General features: G+C 41.6%; 1 protein-coding gene across 8 annotated transcripts in view; it reads left to right on the forward strand.

The window, feature by feature from the left end:
- robo2 (roundabout, axon guidance receptor, homolog 2 (Drosophila)) overlaps window positions 1-11744 on the forward strand; it is a 286436-nt gene extending 274692 nt beyond the window's left edge. For 6 of the 8 annotated variants that reach the window (XM_086164710.1, XM_086164716.1, XM_086164711.1 and 3 more), the window contains 6 exons: window positions 647-867; window positions 5250-5432; window positions 5877-6035; window positions 6154-6420; window positions 8164-8358; window positions 10401-11744. In XM_086164710.1, the coding sequence (XP_086020836.1) occupies window positions 647-867; window positions 5250-5432; window positions 5877-6035; window positions 6154-6420; window positions 8164-8358; window positions 10401-10402 (1027 nt within the window). In that variant the 3' untranslated portion in view covers window positions 10403-11744. The remainder of the gene's footprint in view (window positions 1-646; window positions 868-5249; window positions 5433-5876; window positions 6036-6153; window positions 6421-8163; window positions 8359-10400) is intronic. The other 2 variants (XM_086164717.1, XM_086164718.1) reach the window with 1 other exon arrangement.
- Window positions 11745-22889: the final 11145 nt, after the last annotated feature.

The raw sequence follows: 22889 nt of genomic DNA on the forward strand, positions 1-22889 counted from the left end.
GACATGCAGCACATCCCATTGTTGTTGTGCTCATGCAAGTCAGATGAAGGCCATGCTTCATTCTGTCACTAACACCGAGAGAATGAGGGAGTGGCATTCATTCATAATAGTGAAGTAGAGGGTGTGGGGGTGTGTGTGTGGGGGGGGGCAGAGATGCTTTGTCAGGAAGGAGATGTCATGTTACCCAGTAATGACTATGTTGGTTAGAGGGCATTTTTGACAACACCAGAGGGCCAGTAATTACAACCAATTCCCACTGCAAACCACGTCAAAGGCATCGCACTCCTCAAACAAATGCGTCTGTCAGCAAAGCGGGCTGCCAGCGAGGTGACAGCCATGTGACGACAGGCCGGGAAAGCGTTGCTTTGTACTATCAACAGTGGCAATTAACAGGTCATTGTGTCAGCATGCAAGAGGCAGTGTAAAATTACTGAAGTTGTCCAAATGTATTCAGCGCCTCTCACAGGACAGACCCTTCTGCAATTAGTGCCGCTCTTCCACATCCTGGATATATGCGTTTTCAGTCCTCTGTAGAAACTCGGATAAGTCAGTTAGTCCACACGCACACACACATACGCACATTCCTGGATGCATATGGTACATGCATAACAGCAGAGTTGTATCCTGCGGTCTCTTCTCTTGCCAGGCACATGCAGGGAGGTTCTCACCCACCTCAGGCTCCCGCTCCTCCAGTGGGCTACGTGTCAAGCACAATGGTTTCTGATCTAGAGACTGACCTGCCCGATGATGATGATGAGGAGGAGGAGGAGGAAGAGGAGGAGGATGAAGGCTACGGAGCCAGGCATCCCCGTGGCATCGAGCACACACCAGGGTCCAGCATGGACAACCTGGACAGTTCTCTAACAGGTGAGAAGCTGAAATCTGTGTTTTCAGCAACAGATATTTCTTTCAAGTTTTAAAAAAATGTGTTTTTAAATAAGAATTTTTTTGTTTTAGGGTTGTGTTTGTTTAAATTTTCCTTCTTGTTTGATACTCACCTCAATTTAGGTTATATGTTATTTGATAAGACATTTAAAATGGCAAAATTGATTAAACTCTTGGTGTTTTTTTTTTTTTTTCTTCATCTTGTTTGACAGTAAATGGATTGTTGTTCATGAAATGTTCTTCATGAGGCTGGGATGTGTTAATTTTTATGGGAACATGCTTCCCGAGTGTCCCTCAATCAAGTTTTTTAAGCACCTCTGGCAGACTCTGGGGGAATTATAATTATCATTTCCAAAAAAAGAGATAAGAAAGTCCATGAATTTTAAACAGGATAGTGAGAGGGAAATTAAGAGGAGGGAGGGAGAGGAAAGGGGAGACCAAGGGAGAGTGACTGTGATTTGACACGCATACAGCATCACTGCCAGCGCCACCCATATCTTCCCGAGGAGATTTGAAATAAATTTCGCGTGCAGCCTATTCCATTCCAGACGAGAGGCCCCATTTCCATTTTTACAACTCTATGAAAACTTTTACAGCCATCTGTCGGGAGGGGGGGGGGGGGCGGACATATGAAGGGCATGACATGGCAATGGCAGTGTGGGTTTCTGGACCGCTGCGCTCCCACTGACCAAGCGAGCCAGGCCACAACGTGCCTTTGTAAACTAGCGGGTGAACCTGAGTGATAGGTCCGAAAAAGATGTACGGCGCTTGACCGCCTTTCCCGATAGACTGAAATTGTGATGTAAATAGCTTTTATGGGGTAAAGCTGGCCCGCCATACATACTGCGCCCCGTCAACATGCACTGATCATCATGAGTAAAAAGATGGGGATATACATGAAGGGAAAGGAAACAAGGCCAATGACAATATATACAGTCTACCTTTAGGTAGAAGAGCGGAGCCAGTTGAAAGGAAGCCAGAGAATAAAAGGGTTGACAACGCCGCTTGTGGGTCGAGCCTGTCAGTGGCAGCCCTAAAGAGTAGTTTTCCTTGGAATGATGGAGCAGTGGTTTTGGTTGTGCTGACACATGCTACTGCTGATGTATTTAGAGGAATATAAAGCAGCAACTGGGTTCTAATCTACTGCATCTCTCCCCCCACTGTATTACTCTGAAGGCAGCACTATTTCTTCTTATCTATCTGCAAGTCTGCTTCACTCCCCATCGTTTGACATCCCGGCTCCGGGGTTAGCGCATGGGAGAGTGGGAGAGAGGGGTGAGGGGGGGGGGATCTCTGAGATTTATTGCGGCCACCATATAGAAGCTCTACAAATAAGGACGGATCTTCCTTCTAAGTCTAACGTGATAGATTTTCCGTAGAGTTAATAATATGGAAAGAGGTCTGTTTTCATAATGTTACATCAAAGGTTCATGCTGATGCTCCAGAAAAATAGACAGCTCTCTCCACTGGGACCATTTCTATAGCAACAGATAGTCTCCACAAGTTTTCTGATGTATTATTTTCTTCTCTTAGATGACCCTGTAATTTTTTTTTTTTTATTGAAGATAAAATGTAAATCCTCGGGCCACCCCTATTGCAGGAGCGTTTGCTCCTTCGGGGGGCCGGAGTTGAAGTAAGCATCTGGGTTTTGCCTCTGCTTGCGCAAAGAGAAGGCGGTGCACGTCAGATGAAGACGGGATGCTGTAGTGGTATGGGAGCTCAGTGACAGTGAGGTGAAAGCTGGGCTGTTTTTGCAAAATGAGTCTCCCATAAAGCCTTGCGAGTTTTGTGAGGAGCGGGGTCACATCTCCTGGCAGCAGGTAGAGATGCCTGTTCATCGGGAGGAATTATTTTGCCACTCAACAACATGCAGATTAGGGTTTCTTTCAGAATAAATCACTTGTAGAGACACTAGCGGGGAGGGGGTTGGGATGCAACCAGCCTTGTTCTAACACTGCGTGCAGCATTTTGGGCGTCGGCTAGTAGTTTCAGAGCGCATGGCTTGGCCTGTCGCTCCGGTTCAAGAGATGATAAAATAACAGCCGTGTAGTGCGAACCCTGGCCTGGAGCTACAGAAGAAATAACACATTCATAGGGCAAAAAAGAAGACCAGATTGAATTTTTATCAAATTATGTTACAATGATCATAGTTTGATTGGACTGCTTTTTCAGAGAATAGAAGCGCTCCAGTGGTTCAGCAGTAGAAAGTGGCAGTCAGTGCAAGTGAAAAGTCATTCTGCGATGTGATTTGCTGAGACAGTGTTTCTTTGCTGAGCCGGAGGAGTTGGAAGCTGCAGTGCTTTGGCTGGAACTGCCTATACTTCATTACCGGCTCTATTCTTTGTGGGAGGATTGGACCCAGTGGAATTGCCGTCTTTCATTGGTACAAGAAGGAAAAAAAAAATCTCAGAAAAGAATTTCAAAGAAAATAGCCAGTGAAGATGGAGGGCTTGAAGTAGTTACTGCCTTGGGTTTCTGTTAGCGCTACAAAAATTGGCCCAGTGAGGGTGTTCTTTACCTTTTGCAAGCATACATTTTATAACATTTTCCATTAATTTGAAAGAAAATTTTGAGCCGCAGAAGTGAAAGTATGTTGCAACTTTAGCTGCAGAAGGTGCAATTCTCTGAAATCGAATACAGCGACTGAGTCCCCACCTCTCTTAAAGAGGAAAAAAAAAAAAGATGAAGAGACTCACAGATGGGGAAGTTGGAAAACTGTTTGAAGGGGATTTCCCAGCGTATCTGACAAAATAAATCATAATCATCGCAACCATCTTTCATATTATATTGCACAGGGAAGTGCCATATGGGACAGAAAACTCTATTACTGTGATTTATAAACAGTATGTGAGAATCTTGTTCATTTGAATCTTTCTGTCCCTCTGCCAACCTGTGCTGGGCGACACCATATCGTCTGTAGAAATAGACTGACCACCCTGAAAAAGACCCCGCTGCTAATTTCATTTTATTTTATTTATTTATTTATTTTATGCCCCAACTTCTCACTGGTAACCTTTACTGTCACAGTTCCCTTTGGTCTTCGTCAAACCGGACTGTTAAATCACGTCGCTCTTGGGTTCCCTGTGACTGTGCGAGCAGAGCACTTGGGTCGACGCCACTTCAGCAAAGTCTGCCAAAGCAGTCCCACAGAAAGCTGTCACATTAACCAACTGTTCCACCACTTGCCAAAATAGAATATTTTTATTGGCAGACTCATGATTTAAATTTAAAACGCTGTCCAAAATAAACAAAATTAAATTACATATAGCGTACATCAAATGGTTTGAGAATATGACAATATATACAGTGGAAACCTGCATTATCAGAAATGAATCAATTATTCACCATTTCCTTTGTGTATCTCTGTCCATCCATTATCTATTAAAATTTTAATGAAATATAAAATCAATTTCTATTGAATAAAAAGTAAAGCTCCTTTAAGATGAGCAGTTGATTCATATTTTAAGAGAATATGGATCAGAATGTGTGCCAGATGTTGATTCAAACACTGATTTTATTTAGCTGCTTCATCCTTTGTCACCCGGGGCACCTCCTTAGCAGACTCCACTCTGTGCAGGTGCACTGTTTGTTCTTTATCAAAAAAAAAAAAGGGCAAAGAGCCGTTGATGCCAATCCCGCTGTTCCAGTCTGCTGTTTTCGCCCAATGCTTGTAAACTCTGTACCTGTTCTTCACCTCTTCATGACAAATGATGGAGGTCTGGTCACCTTCAACTCGAGGCAGTTTTGATTTATATTGCGCCAAATCACAACAGAATTTTCCAATGACACTGTACCGAACCCGACAGAGTTGCAAGAGAAAGCACTTGGCAACAGCGGTGGAGGAAAGTTTCTGGTCCGATCTCAATGTGGGCGGCCTTCTGTCTCAACCGGTTTGGGAAAGGGAAAGAATGACTGACATAGAATGCAAGAGACAGGAGATGATGGTTGGGAGAGACAAGCACAAATGATCTCATACTTACGACGACAATAGCGCTAACAGCCACACAGTATTGGTAGCGTGATACAATAATGACTTTATGGTAGAAATAGCGGTTAGTGCCCAAATGGACCGCTGCAGTAAATCAAGCCATGCCCCCTAGGAAACTGCAAAATGAGAGAGCATGGGGACTCGGGAGAAGACATGAGGACAAGAAGAAAAAAAAAAGCTCTTTAGCCCAGCCGAAGTCAGAAAATTGGCAGTAAATGTTATCAATTTGCAGGGTTCCAAAACATCGAGGTTGTGAGTACTGATGTGAAATGTTTGCTGGGTGAGGGTAAGAGGACTGTTTCAGAAAGAAGAAAAATTGGGGTGGCGGGGGGTCACACAGACTAACATTACATCAATACAATGTGGTGTTCCATAGGGTCCATGGTGAATGGGTGGGGCTCAGCCTCGGAAGATGAGCGTAATTTCTCCAGCCACAGGTCCAGTTTGGGCAGTTCATCTGATGGCTCCATCTTTACCCACTGCAGCTTTGCACAGGCCCTGGTGGCCGCTGCAGACAAGGCTGGGTACCGCGTGGAAGGCACTAGCCTCAGCAAAAGAGGTTGGTGCGCTGAGACGGACTACTTGCTACTGGCTCGGAGCTTCCACCTGTGGCGGATGATTTGTTCCTTTCTGCTCTGATTGTTCTTCCTCCCATCTTTTGGCTGGTTGTTTATCTCATGTTGTTGGCTTCTGATTCCCTGTTCGCTGCCTGCGGAGACCATGCCCAGGTTGTGCATGGCACTATTTCGTACATGACTGGGCGATTTCCTTACCCATGACTCAGCTTCTCTGTTACTCACTTGGCTTTCCACTCCTGCTCTGCTGAAGAATATTAACTTGTTGATGTACCTTTACAGACTCCACTGAAAAGCTCTAATGAAACACCTTGCTTTGGTTTTCTGACAGGGTTTCAGAGTCTGACTGACAACTAGCTTTGCTGTCTTGATGTGGAGTCCTTGATATATTTAGTAACCAGCTAGTCTGTGGCACATCCCTCCTGTAGGTAAAGGCTTGTCCCACAGGCCTCGGCCCAGCAGTCCATTCTCAACAGATGGCAGCACAGTTGGAACACACAGCTTGGGCCACCAGAGGGCCACCAGGCCTACACGTAAACCCCGAAGCCAGGGCACAGCACCCCACCGGAGAGATGCTGGTGCAGACGGTGAGGCTGCTCTAAACTAAAAAAAAAAAAAAAAATCACAAAAGTAAAAAACGAATGTATTTATTTATCTTGCTGCAGATGCATTTGATTTGATCTGTTCACTCTACCCTTGGCACAGACCTACCTCCGCCCCCTGAGCCTCCCCCCTGCCAGGGACAGGGTCGCATCCAAGCGGCTCGCAGCATAAGCAGCATGGTGCCCTCCACGGATCGGAAGGCGTCATCACTGGAGCGTCCGCCAATGTCAGGACCCCTGTGCGGGCAGGATGATCTGAAGAGCTCGATGGACAGACAGGCACGCACTTCTCTAGAACACCATCGCCAGGCTCAAGACAGGCTGGGCTCCATGGACCGACCTGAAGAAGGCCGCAGGGGACATAAAACTGGTAGGGTGGCTAGTTATAATGCTTAATCCAAAACAAATAATGGTAGTTGATACAAGAGCAGGCCCAATCATGCATCAGTGTTAAACTTTCACATGTGTGGATTATAGAGATCTTTGTGTTTAACAGGGAAACGAAAGAGCGTTAGCTCTGTCCCTTTGGATATTTTCCGCCTGTTTGGTGCAGATAATGTTAATTCTCCAGTGTTATATATATAATTTTTTTTTCCATTTCATCTCTATCACATGACAAATATCAAAAATCTCACACTGAACAGCATAATTGGTGATTGGCAATAACTTTGCATTAAACATTGTTTAATACCTTGACTAGCTGTAAAAGGTTTTCGTTTGCAGTGTATGTGTGAAAGTGGCTTTGTTAGTCTAATCTGTAAATAAAGTTATTGGCAATGACTTCGCATTAAACATTGTTTAATATCTTGACCAGCTGCAAAAGGTTTTCGTTTGCAGTGCATGTGTGAAAGTGGCTTTGTTAGTCTAATCGGTAAATAAAGTTATATGTGAAAATCTATCATCTGTACTAGATGAAAATTTCCCTAAAATTGCACTGGTTGTGTTTTGTCACCCTTTGCCATTTTCATAATTCATAATTCAGTTAATTTCATAATTTCAGTCCAGACTAAAGTATTATCCAGGCAGATGGACTGAGAAAATGACAGAGCTGAACACTTCCCAACCAAGAGAAACAGAATAATTTTACATAAAATAAAGGAGCTGTAAGAACAGTGTAATATCAGCTTCAGAAACATAATTATTTTCATTTTAACAACAAAAAAAAAAAGGAAATTTCGACCAACATTATTTCCTCCATTATTTTATTGCATTTAAATCCTAGCCAAAGGGAGGGTTCTTTCTTTTTCTATCTTCAAGACAGCTTTCATGCCTCACTGAGAGACACTGGTCTCCATGAACAGATTGCACTGTCTGCCACTTGTTCTGGTTTCCAGAACCTCCCTTCCCCCCCAGTGCCCCTGTAACTGTTGCCAATGTTGGCAAGCTCCACTCCAAATACGACATGAGGCACCGGCAACTCGAATGACTTCAACTTCCTTTCTCACACACACAGCATCTAGATCTTCAACAGCTCTGTCTTTTCATGTGTGTGTGTGTGGTGGGTGTGGGTGTAGGTGTGTGGGTGTATTTGAGCGTGCGCACTCATGCGTTGCCGCTACAGGTCTGCTGTGATTCCTTTTATTTTTTCACAGGGTTTCTCAGACAGTTAACAGAGAGACACAGAAAAGCTGTGACACTGAGACAGGTGTTGCAATAAACATTTTTTTTCAAATCCCAAAAAAAAAAATTCCAAAGATAGATGAATTCCTGGAGCTGGCAGGTTCACAGATGAACCCGCTGAGGTCAGGGCAGGCTAAATTACAGTCATTTGCTGAGCAGTGGGGAGCAGTTTGATGAGATTTCATGCAAGCATAGACTGCTGAGGGTCAATGTTATGCTATGATGCAGCAGGGGGTGCCACAGCAGCTGGCGGCCCCTATCTTATTGTGTTTACTGTCTTATAAGGCTGGTCGCCATGAGGCTTTGTGGAGCCGAGGGTCCTCTCTGTGGCATGTCCTGGCATCGCCTGCTGGCACAGCCACTCTACAGATGTCAGGAAAATAGATGGCTTACAGAGTGTCATTTTCTCTTTGTATCAGCTGTTCGAGTAAACGTCATGCATGGTTTCTCGTGTTGAAGTATTTATTTGAGTACCGTGTGTGTGTGTTTTCAGAGGACGGTTGCATGCCATACAGCAAGCCATCCTTCCCGTCACCCGGTGGCCACAGTTCCTCTGGCACGGCTTCTTCGAAAAGCTCGACCGGGCCACGTAAAACCGAAGGTCCACGACAGCCACAACAGTGGACGGCCATCGAGCACGCTGATTTCTTGGGGACCAATGGGCAAGGACAGTACTCGGGAGAATTATGTAAGTACAGTGGAGTCTTTTCTGAAGTCTTCTACATTTGTCTAAGCCTCATCTAATACCAATTATCTGAGATAATCATTTCACATGGAAAGGCAAGAGTCTGGGACTGAGAGTTGAGACTTCGAATATCGGGACTATGACAGGAAAAGGTAGAGAGTAGGTCGACATGATGCAGAGAAGGAAGGTGAATATACTGTGTGTCCAGGAGACCAGGTGGAAAGGTAGTAAGGCTAGGAGCTTAGGAGCAGGCTTTAAGTTATATTATCATAGTATTGACAGGAAGATAAAAGTAGGAGTTATCTTGAAGGAGGACTTTGTTTGGAATATTTTTGAGGTGAAAAGAATGTCAGATAGACTTATAGTTCTGAAACTGGAAATTGAAGGTGTGACGCTCAATGTTGTCAGTGGCTTTGCCCCGCCGAAGTGTGATGGTTGCCATTTTTAAGAATAAGGGGGATTTGCAGAATTGCGGCAACAATAGAGGGAAAAAGTTGATGAGCCATACAATGAAGTTATGGGAAAGAGTAGTGAAAACTAGACTGAGAGCAGGAGTCAGCATTTGTGAACAGCAGTTTGGCTTCATGCCTAGAAAGAGTACTACAGATGCAGTATTTGCTTTGAGAATGCTGATAGAGAAGTACAGAGAAGGCAAGAGGGAGCTAGATTGTGTTTTTGTAGACCTAGAAAAAGCATATGACAGGGTGCCAAGAGAGGAACTCTGGTATTGTATAAGGAAGTCAGGAGTGGCAGAGAAGTATGTTAGACTGGTGCAGGACATGTATGCTAGCTGTGAGACAGTGGTGTGGTGTGCTCTCGTGGTAACAGAGAAATTGAGGGTGGAGGTGGGACTCTCTCAGGAATCAGCCCTGAGCCTCTTCTTGTTTGCAGTGGTGATGGACAGGCTAACAGATGACATTAGACAGGAATCCCCATGGACCATGATGCTTGCAGATGACATTGTGATCTGCAGTGAGAGCAGAGAACAGGGAGTGTCTACAGGGAGTGGAGATCAAGAAGTTGGAGGATTCCAGGTGCTTGGAGTCAACAGTCCAGAGGAATGGAGAGTGTGGAAAAGAGCAGTTTTCAATGGGTGGAAAAAAGTGCCAGGGGTACTATGGGATAGAAGACTATCAGCCAGAATGAAAGGAACATGTACAAGACAAATGGTGAGACCAGCGATGCTGTATAGCCTAGAAATTGTACTATGATAAAAAGACAGGAGGCAGAGCTAGAGGTGAATATGCTATGGTTTTCTTTGGGAGTGATGAGGATGGAAAGGATCAGGAATGAGTCTGTCAGAGGAACAGCACATGTTAGACGTTTTGGAGAGAAGGTCAGAGAAGCTAGACTGAGATGGTTGGGTCATGTACAGAGGAGGGATAGTGAATATATTGGTAGACGGATGCTGGAATAGGAGCTGCCAGGCAGGAGGTCTGAGAGGTCTGAGGTCTGAGAGAGGAGGATACAGAGAATAGGGTTAAATGGAGAAGGTTGATTCGCTGTGATGACCCGTTTTGGGAAAAGCCGAAAGGAGAGGAAGAAGACTATTATTATAATAATAATAATAATAATAATTATTATTATTATTATTAGTAGTAGTAGTAGTAGTAGTAGTAGTAGTAGTATTACTACTACTAATACAGGCTTTTTGGTAAAAAACAGAAAACCTTTGGAAAAATCTGTTAGACTGAAACAGTGTTTCCACCTGTTTAAGGTGTCCAGTTTTTAACCAACTCAAATATTATGAAAATTATAGATGTATTTCATCATCACTTATTCTTACTCTTATTCTTATTATTGTGTGTTTTTCTGTTACTATTGTTATTATTTAGCAGATTTACAATTGAGCTGTGTATAGATTTCAGTTAACACAATTTGGTTGGTAGTGAAAATTCCCAGATTATTATCTCATTTAATTTTTTTTCTCCTTCATTTTTTCAAGTTTTTGTCTAACTTCAGCCACTGTGAAATCTTCCAGATTTTTTATTTACTTTTTTTAAGAGCATTTATGAATGTATCTATCCATTTATTTATTTTTACAGAGTGATCTGCCTGGGATGTTTACTGGAGAAAAGCAGTTGGTCCTCGGAAGAAAGACGCCCTCGTATTCGGGGGCAATGAACTTTGTCCTTACTTGTGCGGTCTCGGAAGGAAGGAGTGCTGCAGTGAAGAGCGGAGTCACAGAACTGTAAATGTGATGTATAGACACAGACATATTGTACATGCCACTATGTTTTTGTCTTCAAGAAAATATTTTCCACCTCCTACCTTACTGTAATTTTCTTTTTGTTAGAAAAAGGCAAGTAAAAAACAAAAAAGAAAACATCTATATGAGAACACTTTTTTTTTTGGCAACTGCTATTGGGGAAAAGGGATTTTTTTCTGTTTCCTGTAAATATATTCTTTTTCTTGCTGTTGCATTGCTATGCAAGTCTTCTTCAGTTTAAGCTTTTTATTTCCATATGCAGGAACTGTTGGTTTTAATCTGGTTATTTGTATCATATGTGAATTGTGAGGCTGTCGTGCCATAAATAATTGTTTTATATCCATCGTTTGTTAATAGTTACCATTGATTATTATTATTATCATTATTATTATTATTATTATTAATTATTGTTTTTGCACTGCAATTTTTGGTGATAAGCACAAAGACATAGCTCCTGCTGACATGAAGAACGGGAAGAATATGTGAAGAGTTTCTGTACTGTAAAGAGAAGAGAATTATATACTAATGTACAGAGAGATTTTAAAGAGTGAGACCGTGCTCACAGACAGAGACAAAATACAGTGTCCGTTTCCATTTGTGAGACTAATTGGTCGGTAGACACAAAGATTCCTGAGGCTCTGGGATATGGATATGATGCTAGAAGAATTGTGCACAGACGATACTGTATCACTTTACGTTACTGAGTTTATCAAATTCCTTATTAATCATAACAATACACGAGTTTGGTATCAGAAACACTTAGTGCTCGACATTTTGGGCAAACGATACGGTCTCTGAAACAGTCTGAGGTAGTGTTTGTTTGCTGTTTTTCCTTTTTTGATACAAGGGTTCCAAGCATTTCCACTTTTTTAAAATGATTTACTGCCTTTTAATTTTTTTTTTTTTTACTACAGTGAGTTTACGCTCCTCGTTCAGTATAGCGGCACACAAGTCCAAACGAGGGGGAGTCTGTGGTATCTGTCCACTTGCTTTTAGTTCACTCCTAGCACTTATGGAGGTAGAGCCCCAATTCTTCTTCAGCCTTAAGCCGTAAGCAGAAGTCACAAACAAAAATGATTCTGTTAAGCAGCAATAGCCCAAACCTACCTAGAAAAAAAAAAAAAACAAAAAAAACAAACAGTGGAGCAACAAATTGTTTACAACGTCCAATGTTTTGATATTTATGTCTTTTGTTCCAGTCATTCATTTTTAAATATTTGCATTTTTGGAGCACTTACCTGTCTTATGTTTGTGATTATTTATGTTTCGGTATCACCTGAGAAAACAGCACATTAACGTGTTTGGTCCAGCTACGCTCTGTGTCGATGCGTTTCAGATTGGAGAAGCTTTGAGTCACTGTTCGACCCCGAACGGTGTCGTGACGAGGGAGACAAGCCTTGTATATTAACTCGCAGGTTCCACTGCCTCAATGTCTTTAACCACAGTGTGGAGCAGAACACTTTTTACCTGCCTGACCGCCACAACACACACCAAACATTTGCCGCTTCGACTTCTCAGCCTCTGATTCTCAATTGTATTTTCGGACGATATTTTACCGGTTCTCCTTTTTTAAAACGAAAGAGCTTGTTCCTTTGTATGCCTTTTATGGACTACAAATCGCTGCTTACAATGTTTTCGATATAAATGTTCAGGATTTTTGTGGTTCGATGACTGTTTGTTTTGTCTTTTTTTGTACTAATCTTGATAAAGGGGGTGGAAACTAAAGGCCGTCAGATGCTGTTGTACTGTTGTTGTCATGCCATTGTCATTTAATATCATTCGCCCAGTGGCCAGTGTTCTGGAAATGAGGTGCAAAGAGTATCTCAGGTTACTTTACATTCTGGTGGTGTTAATGTATGTGTATATATGTGTATATATCCATATGCATCTCCACTCGATTACGCCATTCCGTTTCCATTGACAAAAAATATCCCTCTCATGTCCGATTCTGTCCTCCTCTCTCCTTCCTCTCTTTTCTTTTTCTGCCGTGGATTTTCGATTTCGAGTATAACGTGCTGGTTCATCCACCTTAAGACAAGATGTCAGTTAAAGAAACATACCAAATTAAAATTTTACTATTTCCAATGTTTTAGTGTCCCTTTAATGATCATTGTTTTCTTTCAAATCACTGTGTCGTTTTGTATTTATTAAAATTGATAATAAAAAAAAAGTATATTGTGAAATATGCATAAAGATCTGTGGAATATAAAATGTGTTTTTCTGTTCCTTGTAAAAAAAAAAAAAAAAAAATTGGTGTCAGAGCTGAGCATCGAGGCCATAAGGAGATGATCGGCACACTGTGCTCACACAGCATGGAGCAATGCCGGGTCAGTAGTCCCCTGAGTCACTCTTTGTCCTGCATGTTCACTGCACTGCTCCGCTCATGTCAAAAAAAAAAAAAAAACGAAAGAATCATAAGACCTTTTTTCCGACACAAGCAGCGAAAGTGCTCACAGTTCGCTTGTGAAGACAATAGAGAGAACACTTCTTCTGGAGAGATGAAAGAACTTTGGCTTTCCCCTCTGTTTTGATCATTTTCTCAATATCGTTGGTTCTTTGTAGCCTGTGTGTCCCCCTTTTTTAGCTAAGAAAAAAAAAAAAACATTAAAAATGACAAAAAGTGAAAGTTGTTGGTTGAAATTTTCTGTACAGTACGGGGTGAAGTGACACCCTGATCCGATGCCATTTCTACAGTACAGTACATTCTGCTTTCCTTTCTTTGTTTTTTTTATTTTCATTTTTTTTTTGTAAAACCACCTCCTGTATTCACATGCATGTCCTTGTCCAAAAAGAGAGTGGATCAAGAAAATAAAGTTTTACAGTCTCATTCCCATTTCCTGTAAGATTAATCCATGTTCTTTTATTTCCTTGTACCTGGATCAATATCAAATAAAATATTTTTGAAAAATGAAAAAGATCTATTTGTTTTTTTGCTTTTTTTTTTCCTTTTATAAATTGGTAATGAAAAGGGGTAACCTAAAAGAATGGGTTGTGTGCTTGGAAGTCAAACAATACTTTTTTCAGATAGTGAATTCCTGTATCTGCACCATGGATTTTAGATGTCAAATGCGGCTTTCAGACCCCCCCCAACACAAGCACACACTGCTTTGAGGCTTAAAAAGAGAGAGATCCACATATTACTTTAAAGTTTTCTTGCTTGTATTATACATTTAAAAAATGTAAATAAAATGAAGAAAATGGCAGGGCAGACCCCCTCAATGTTGATAAATAGGATAAATCTGTAAGTAAACTCGGGGAATAGTTGTATACTATTTAATTGGGAATCAAGCCTTTGACTTGCTCTGCAATAAGCGTGAACCTTGTTCAATCGCATCAGTAGTGGTATCGCATTACATTACATTACAGTCATTTGGCAGACGCTTTTGTCCAAAGCGACTTAAAAAAATTGCATTCAATTACAGAAGATCCAAAGTACCAGTAGTCGTTATTCGGAAGTCACCACGCTACCAAATAGCCATCTCAAAACCATATACATACATACATTCATTTCTTTGTTTTTTTTTTTGTTTTTTGTTTTTTTGGGGTGGGGGGTCGGGGGGGCTAAGTGCGAATAGTGGGGTAAGTGCTTGGTGAAGAGGTATGTTTTCAGCTCACAGCGGAAGATGGGCAGCGACCCCACTGTTCTGACCTTTTCCGGGAGTTTGTTCCATGGAGCATGGAATTCCAGCATGGAACTGTGATAGGATGCCACCTGTGCAACAAATCCAGTCGTGAAATAACCTCACTCCTAAATATTCAGTCAACTGTCAGCTGTATTCTAAGAACAGGGAAGTGTTTGGGAATGACAGCAACTCAGCAACGAAATGGTAGGCCACATAAACTGACGGAGCAGGGTCAGTTTATGCAGAGTCAATCACTCCAGACCTCCAAACTTCATGTGGCCTTCAGATTAGCTCAAGAACAGTGCGCAGAGAGCTTTATAGAATGGGTTTCTATGGCCGAGCAGCTGCATCCAAGCCGCACATCACCAAGTGCAAGGCAAAGTGTCGGATGCAGTGGAGTAAAGCACACCGCCACTGGACTCAAGAGCAGTGGAGGCGCCTTCTCTGGAGTGATGAATCACGCTTCTCTATCTGGCAATCTGATGGATGAGTATGGGTTTGTCAGTTGCCAGGAGAACAGTACTTGTATGACTGCATTGTGCCAAGTGTGAAGTTTGGTGGATGTAAGGATTATGGTGTAAGGTTGTTTTTCAGAGGCTGGGCTTGGAACTTGGTTCCAGTGTAAGGAACTCTGAAAGCTTCAGCATACCAAGACATTTTGGACAATTCTATGCTCCCAACTATTTGGAAACAGTTTGGAGCCAGCCCCTTCCTTTTGCACAAAGCAAGGTCCATAAAGACATGGATGACAGAGTCTGGTGTGGCTGAACTTGACTGGCCTGAACAGCCTTCTCAGAAGAGTTGAAGCTGTTATATCTGCAAAGGGTGGACCAACGTCATATTGAGCCCAAAGGATTAGGAAAGGGACGTCACTTGAGTTTAAATGCGATTCAAAGAAGGTGAGCGAATATAGTGGACTTGCATCAAGTTTAATTTTTTCTTGAATTCAGTTCTCTGGGCTTGAAGGTTACTGTGCTCGCAATGATAAGCAATACCATTCCTTTCTTTGTATAGCCATCGCTATACACATCGACAGCACATCGATCGAAACTTTTTCACACTCGTGTCTTAGCCCCTGTTTTGAAACCGATAGAAATCATCCACATGACCAAGGTATGTCAAGTCCGGATCTGAAAATTAGATGTATGTGTTGGATGTTTTGGAGGAAATGAAGTCAGAGGCAAGGCTGAGATGGTTTGAACATGCTCAGAGGATGGATAGTGAATATCCATGTAGAGGGATGCTGAGGATAGAACTACCAGGCAGGAGGCCTCCGAGAAGACCAAAGGGTAGATTTATGGATAAGGTGAAGGATAAAACAAAGTTAGTTGGTGTAAGAGAAGAGAATAAAGAGGATTGGGTAAGATGGAGACAGATAATTCACTGTGATGACCCCTGAAAGGAGCAGCCATAAGGAAAAGAACAACAACATTGTGTTTAAAGTAATTAAAAGATTATCTTGTGTGCTGTTTTTCTAAAACTCTATGTGGCATGTTTAGTTTGGACTCTTATTATAGCTAGCATTCCCTGAACTTGCTGCATCTAAGACAAATGTGAGAATAATACTGTGCCAGCAGATTGGATAATCATGTTGAAGCTCTGGGACAAAAAGATATCCAATTTAGAGATCTTAGCACTGGAGTAAAATGGTTTAAATAAGCAGTCTATCAAGTCTGTCATTGAAATGATGACCTATTAATTAATTCATCCATCATCTATACCACTTGTTCTGCACTCAGGGCAGCAGCGTGTTGGCGTCTATCCCAGCTGTCATTGGGGGGATAGGCAGGATTCACACTGGATCTCTCTACAGTCGCTCACATTTAGAGGACAATTTCGGGTCTCCGATGAACCCATGAACTAACAATTTAATTTTGGACTGTGGGAGGAAACCCAGAGAACCCTGGAGGAAACCCACGTAGCGAAGGGGAGTCCCCCTGTAGAGAATTGAACTATCAGCAATGCGCCACCTTGCCGCCGTCACATATTCAACATCAGCCAAAATTGTCCTATTGATTCTCTCACACAGATACAGTCTGGCATGCCTGATGTGAAAACATGCATATAAATTTTATATTACTGGCTTATTTCATTACTGGATTAATATCAATGCCATCATTAACGCCCAAATATGAAATGATGCTGATAAAGCAGGCTACTAAGGTGAGCGGACTTTGCCAATAATTGGTTCTTTTGCAGAGTCCCAGGGAGTTAATTGAAATGTACTCATTCAGCGACAGAGCTATTTATATTTGCTGGTTATTGGTGTGTCCCGGTGATTTAAATCCCAAAGATCAGGGAATTAGACGGCACCGATATCTAGCTTCCATTTTCTGTCTTTTAATCTCCTACATTTTCCACTAGTGTAAGGTTAAGGGATAAAAACTCCGGGAGTAAAAAACTTTTTTTTTTTTTCCTTTTTTTATCTTCTAAATTGGAAAAGCCGTTAATGCGTAAAATGTCCCCCACACAGAATGAATGATTGTATTGAGCGAATAACCTCATTTTAATATTTCTGGCATTAATGCTTGGAGGATTTTTACATTCATATGGCAAAGGTTCACCAATCTATCCTGACCCGTTAAACAAACACATCAGCGCAGACTAGGCGGGAACTGTTCCCATTTCACACCTCTTCCTCTGCTTGTGCCTGGGGGGCAGTAGGAGTAATGACTGCTCTGCTCCTTGCCAACAAAGCAACTTTTCCCTTCACTCCCATCTTTTATTTCCAACTGTTTACCAGTGTGCACTCATCCACCTCTTCCTCATTTTTTTTTTTCCTCACCTCTGCCAGAGAGCGCAGCAAATATGCAATCTGAAGTGATGTACCTTTGTCTCCGCATACTCCTGGGAACGTTGCCTTTGCTGTAATTGTTGCATCAAACGTTGGAGGAGGTGGTCTGTAGAGAGAGCAAAAACTGGTTAGCCATGCAGGGGGGAAATAAGCTTTGCTCAGCAAATAGAAACTGCAGTAAGATACAAGTTATGTGAGAGTGGGGGCGCATGTGTGTGTGTGTCTTCTACCAATGTGTTTGCACTTGGAGCTGCTGAGGATGACTCCGTATATCTGTGTGTGCATGCAAACATGCACAAATTTTGATGAAAGGATACATCCAGTGCTCATGCTGCAGATTTTCTTCTTCCTCCCGCTCCCCCTCCTTCCACCTCCCTTTCTTTTCTCTGGACCGGTAACAATGAGAGGAGGTGAGAGGCCAGCGGTACCAATGCAACATCATTCATCACACATGTCAAACAACTAGACCAGCTGCCGAGGACAGGCGGCAAAAATTTGCATTTCATCCCTCTCGCACTCTCTCCTTCTCTCTGTCTGCCTCAGCTTTTATCTCTTCATATATTTCCGTCATCGCTTCGCGTTTGATGAATGACTCCAGAAGCCGCACAATTTTCCACCTGTTTGGATGAAAACACGGCGTTATTGACCAGAAACTTTCCATCTATTGAGTTTTATGTCACAAAACAGAGCGGCATGACTCATTGCGTGGTGTCCACATTGACCAAACTGCTGTTCCCGTTCCGTTGTGTTTGAGAGAATCGTTAGTCCTTAATCGAAGGGTGTGGAATGACTGTCCATGTTATTCCATCTTAATTTGGGATTTGAAATTATTTTTCTCGTTTTACTTTTATTTTGTTTCCTTTTTTCAACTGGAGTGCTTCTTGCCGCTGTATCGGTTGGTTAGATTAAAAAGAACAAACATTGCCAAGAAAGTATGAATCAGTTGCTTGTGCTCAACGATATTTATTTTTCAGGATTTGTTTTAAAGGATTTGTAGAAAAATTATACATGAACTTGTACATCAAGCTATATAGAATTCTACTACAGCATTATGTATAATTCTGTGACATTATTTGTTGTGTAAATACTTGTGTAAAAACTCACTGAAGAATATGATACAGTATCTCATGTGGATTGCAATTTTTTTTTGCCCTGCAGCAACCTCCCACAATCCAAAAACATGCAGGAGAACCTAAATTGCCCAGATGTGTGAATTATATATATATATATATATATATATATGTAGAGGCAGGGGAGGCCGGATCTCACCTGTTATCGCGGAAAGAAAAAAATGCAAAATAACGCAATAAATTAAATGGTTATATTTATTCAGTCATTTGTACTATAAAGTTATTTGCCATGTAGCTTGTCCATTTTTAGTTGTTGTTTTTCAAAATCGCTAAAAAAATTCACATTTAGCGTTACATGCATGTAAAATGTTGATTTTGAGCTCCCAAAGACTGATCCAAAATGGTTATTTGACCATAATGACCATAAAAATATATGTTTTTTTTTTTTATTTAACCCCATATGACTTACAATGGTTGGCACAATGGCACAGTGGTTAACACTTCACCCACAGCCAGATGGTCACCAGTTCAAGTCCAACAGCACGGGATAGACTCCAGCCCCCCGTGACCCTGAGTGCAGGATAAGCGGCAGAAGATGGATGGATGGTTATAAAATATTAAAGTTTTCATGAAACCCAATATGACTAACTATGACCCTGTTTAATTTAAATCTTTCAGAGATTCAAGATAATTACCACTCTTACATCGGAGCGTTGCTAATCGTCAAACAACTGCATGTCCTGAGAATTTTTTTTTTCTTTTTTACTTGAAAGTTATTGAAGGTTGAGTCATTTTTCATGACACATTCACATTATTCCGCCAACAGACAGACAGATGGGCCCCTACAGTTTCTATGCGCCGGCAACCCTGAGGTTGTCTCTCTATACAACTGTTCAAGCTCATTTTTCATCCTTCTCCTCGTGTTTTCCATCATCTTTGCCTGCCTGCACTCTCTTTTTCTCCACACTTAACTGCCCTCCTTGTGATTTGCGGTTCGGTTTAATGTGAGGAGGGAAAGGGGCGTTTAATTTCACTTCACAGTCTTTTCAAAGGGGACTATTCATACTGTACATATTCAGAACCAGGGGCATTATTAGAGCATTCAAGAGAAAACAAAAAGATTCATATGATGAAAAATACATAATAATTGATTGTCATGTATTGTAACAGAAATGAATGTAAGGTAAACCTGAAAAGAAATTAGAAGCAATGTTTTACTTTCTCAGTTTGAAAAGTCAGGTGTCCTTGCCATGTGAGTGTGTGTGTGTTTGTACACTTGTTGTACTTAAATATGTCAAGTCATGTAGTTCCTGTGGGTTTTACACACACCATAGGCTGCTGTTGGGGCTTCTTGATGAACAATCTCTTAATCAAGGCTTAATTGTTTAGCATGATCCTGGGTGACCTGCTTAATGGAAACCCGCCCCCACCCCCTTTGATTAATGGTGTGTGTTAACGAACACAGTGGGAGACACCCCAAAACCTTGTCTGACTCTTGTTAATTAAAGCCTGGGTGTGACAATAACCAGGGCAATAACCAAGATTGTGCTGTGCAAAAAGAGTGTGACTGTGTAAAATCAGATTTAACCATAAAAATAATCTTCGTAAGTGTTTGCATGGCACCTGTAAGAAAAACAGTGAATGATAATAAAAAAAAAATCTTTACAGGATTATAGTGAGGCCAATCTGAAAGGACTTTTTTTTTAAAGTAGATGCTGTGTTATGATTACGTGTCCTTTATGCAACGTCGACAAGAATGAAAAGATCTCTTTGCAGCCCAAACTCTACATTTCCCTCTCTTTGTGTCCTTCAAAATGTTGTCCATGAAAAAAAACATTTTTGATAAGTACTAAGCCGGCGCTTTGCTTTCTGCTTTAGTACCACATTGATGGAAAAAAAAAGCTTTTCGAAGGACGCTTGTTGTCTCTGCTAGTAAGAATAACAATAGGGGGAATTGAAAACTATCCAGTTATACACACATAGGTGGTGCTTCAACTGAAATAGCAAATATACGCATTCAAAGCTTCCCTTCTTTCTGCCCTACACAGTGACAGTTAAGGATTTCAAATCATTTATTTTCAATAGTAGTTTTCTTTTATATTTTTTAGATAAACAATCAAAACTTTAAAGTAATAAAACCGATCCGGCACGTTATTTACTACACAACTCAGGACAATGTAAAATGCTAATTTCACGTGGCAGGGTTAATTCACCGCTAGTTCGCGTTTCAAAAGTTTATACAGTTTGACTGGTAAGATAAACTTGTAAGATAAAACTTGGTGTAGTTAATACAGCTACAGGGGAAAATTAAGAAACGCACAGCCAGCAGTTGGATTATATGATCCATGTCCTTGATAATAAATGTCTCACCAACTGCTGTCCGTCCGAGCTTCCAAGTATGTCACCACTCCCGGATATGAAACATGGCTCTGACATCTCTCCTCTGCAACCTCAGCCACGCAGATGCACGAAACAGAAAAAATGACAGAAAGGAGACAAAAGGGAAGATGGTGCAGAGAGGATTTTGCGTATACAGGACTGTCTCAGAAAATTAGAATATTGGGATAAAATTCTTTATCTTCTGTAATGCAACAAAAATGTTATACATTCTGGATTCACTTCAAATCAAATGAAATATTGCAAGCCTTTTATTATTTTAATATTGCTGATTATGGCTTACATTTTAAAAACACTCAAAAATCCTATCTCAAAATATTAGAATATCATCAAAAAGTAATTTTTGTTTTTGTAATTGCATTACAGAAGATAAAGAACTTTATCACGATATTCTAATTTTCTGAGACAATCCAGTATATATCTATTTTATTTATTCCAGGAAGGGCATCTCAGATTTTACAGTAGCTGCAAACTCCTGCACAATTTGGCATCAGAAAACATCACTTAGAATGTTAAGGATTTCAAAAAAAAAAAAAAAAGAAGGCAAGGCCTATCACCTGTTCTTTGCTAACTCCTTGAAAATTCCTCTTTGGTCCCCTTTTCCACTCATTACGTTGGCGGTGGACAATAGCAGATGGTGCAGCTGCTGGTTTAATTGTCTTAATTAGCAAGGCATCTGCTTTCTGTTTTTTAATCCAGAAAACTGTGGCATCATCCAGGCAGTTGCGGTCACGTTCGCTAAATTGCAAAAACAAACACGGTCAAGTGTTTACTGGAACCTCTCTATCACTTTGACAACTTTCTAAACTGAGAAGAATACCCCAGCCCCAAAAAGATGGGCCCAATTTTGGGGTTTAAATGTTGTAGTTATTGGCAGCCTGTTGACATATCAACTTTGTTCGCTGCAAAATACTGCTGTTGTTGTTGTTAATAATAATAAAAAATATTACAATAACATTTTTAACAAATTCTTTTTGCCATCTGCCTCACATGTGCTGATGTTTGTGAATGAGAGAAGGAGAATCCCCGCGGTTCTGTTTAGGTATTATTTTTGGTTGTGAAATGTGTTTTTCGGAGCTGAAGCAAGCGGAGATGATAGCAGATGTTTCATTCTGACGGATCTCTCTTGGCGTTAGATCTGCAACAACAAAGCTGGGGAAGGAAAATGTCAACCAGGTGTCATCTCCAAAGGCCTTGCGTGAATGAATAATTGCCGTTCTTTGACTCGGGTCAGGAAAAAGAAGGTAGAAGAAACCTTTAACCCTCTTACCTTGAAACCGTCTCGAACAGGAAGCCCTGCATCATGACATGTGATAAGGCTGTGACATTGAAGGGGTGGGAGGTGGGATGAAAAGGTATTTCTCGTGGCAAAACGCTCAGAGAGATGAAATGATTCACCTCAGCGACTCAGTACGTGCTTTCCCTCAAAAAAAAAATAGACGAGATGAAGATGTGGGTTCATCTGTGAAAGAAAAGAAGAGCTAGGGGGATCGGCGGATCGGTTGGCCGTGTTGAGCTAACTGCCGTCATGTCAGGAAGGAAGCAAAGCTTTGGAAATGCATTATTGTCACCATTATCCTTCATAATTTGAATGACATCTCAGAGCATCTCTCAAAGGCACTTGTACGGGGGCTGGCTGGGGTTATTAGAAATGACTCCCCCAATGATGCATGTCAGTGAACCAGCAAATTAACATGAGATGGAGGCGTGTTAAAAGCAGGAAAGAAAAAGGGAAGGAAAAACCGAGATGGAGGGAAAAGGGCGTGATTTGCTGGGGAACAGGGATAGAAGCAGGGGGGGGGGGGGGGGGAGAGAAAAGAAAGATGTTGCTATTTTCTACACTCTTTGTTCGCCGAGATGCTTCGTTTGTGTTGTTCCGGCTCCTGCTCTCTTAAAGATTTCTCTGTAAACCAGGTGCTCCTATTGTGACAAATGATTCTTAACTGTGCCAAACAATGGTAAAAGGCACCCAGACATATCCAACATCACATAGTTTCACAGCTCCGCGTGCGCAAACTACACAATATGCACACTGAACTCAGCAGCCCGCTTGTTTGTCTTACCACCACGCACAACTCTGGGCAATATTTCATCCTGTTTACCTTGTTACTCTTATGGGAGCTGACAGTCCCCTGCACGACACTGCTGGAGGTCTTTTCTGCCTCCTGACTGACCAGTTTCTGGTTGTTGTCTCTCTTTATCTAAATATTCTTTTCCTTCTCCTCCCCGCTCCTAATTTTACATCTGACGCTTTCCTTGCAGCTCCTCTGTGTTCCTTTTGTTTTCCTGTCTCCCATCTTTGACAGCAGACAAGACTTGATGCATGTACAGTGCTTTCACCTTTTTCCACTTGGTAATTTATGCTGTCAGGGGGTTTTCCTATGTTTGGATGGCCAGGCTTTTATGTTTGCGCAGAAGCAGTATCTCGGGTTGTTGACACA

Source organism: Fistularia commersonii, chromosome 18 (genome assembly GCF_037954325.1).
Source record: "Fistularia commersonii isolate RoL2024-O1a breed Wild chromosome 18, RoL_Fcom_v1.0, whole genome shotgun sequence".
Lineage (NCBI taxonomy): Eukaryota > Metazoa > Chordata > Actinopteri > Syngnathiformes > Fistulariidae > Fistularia > Fistularia commersonii.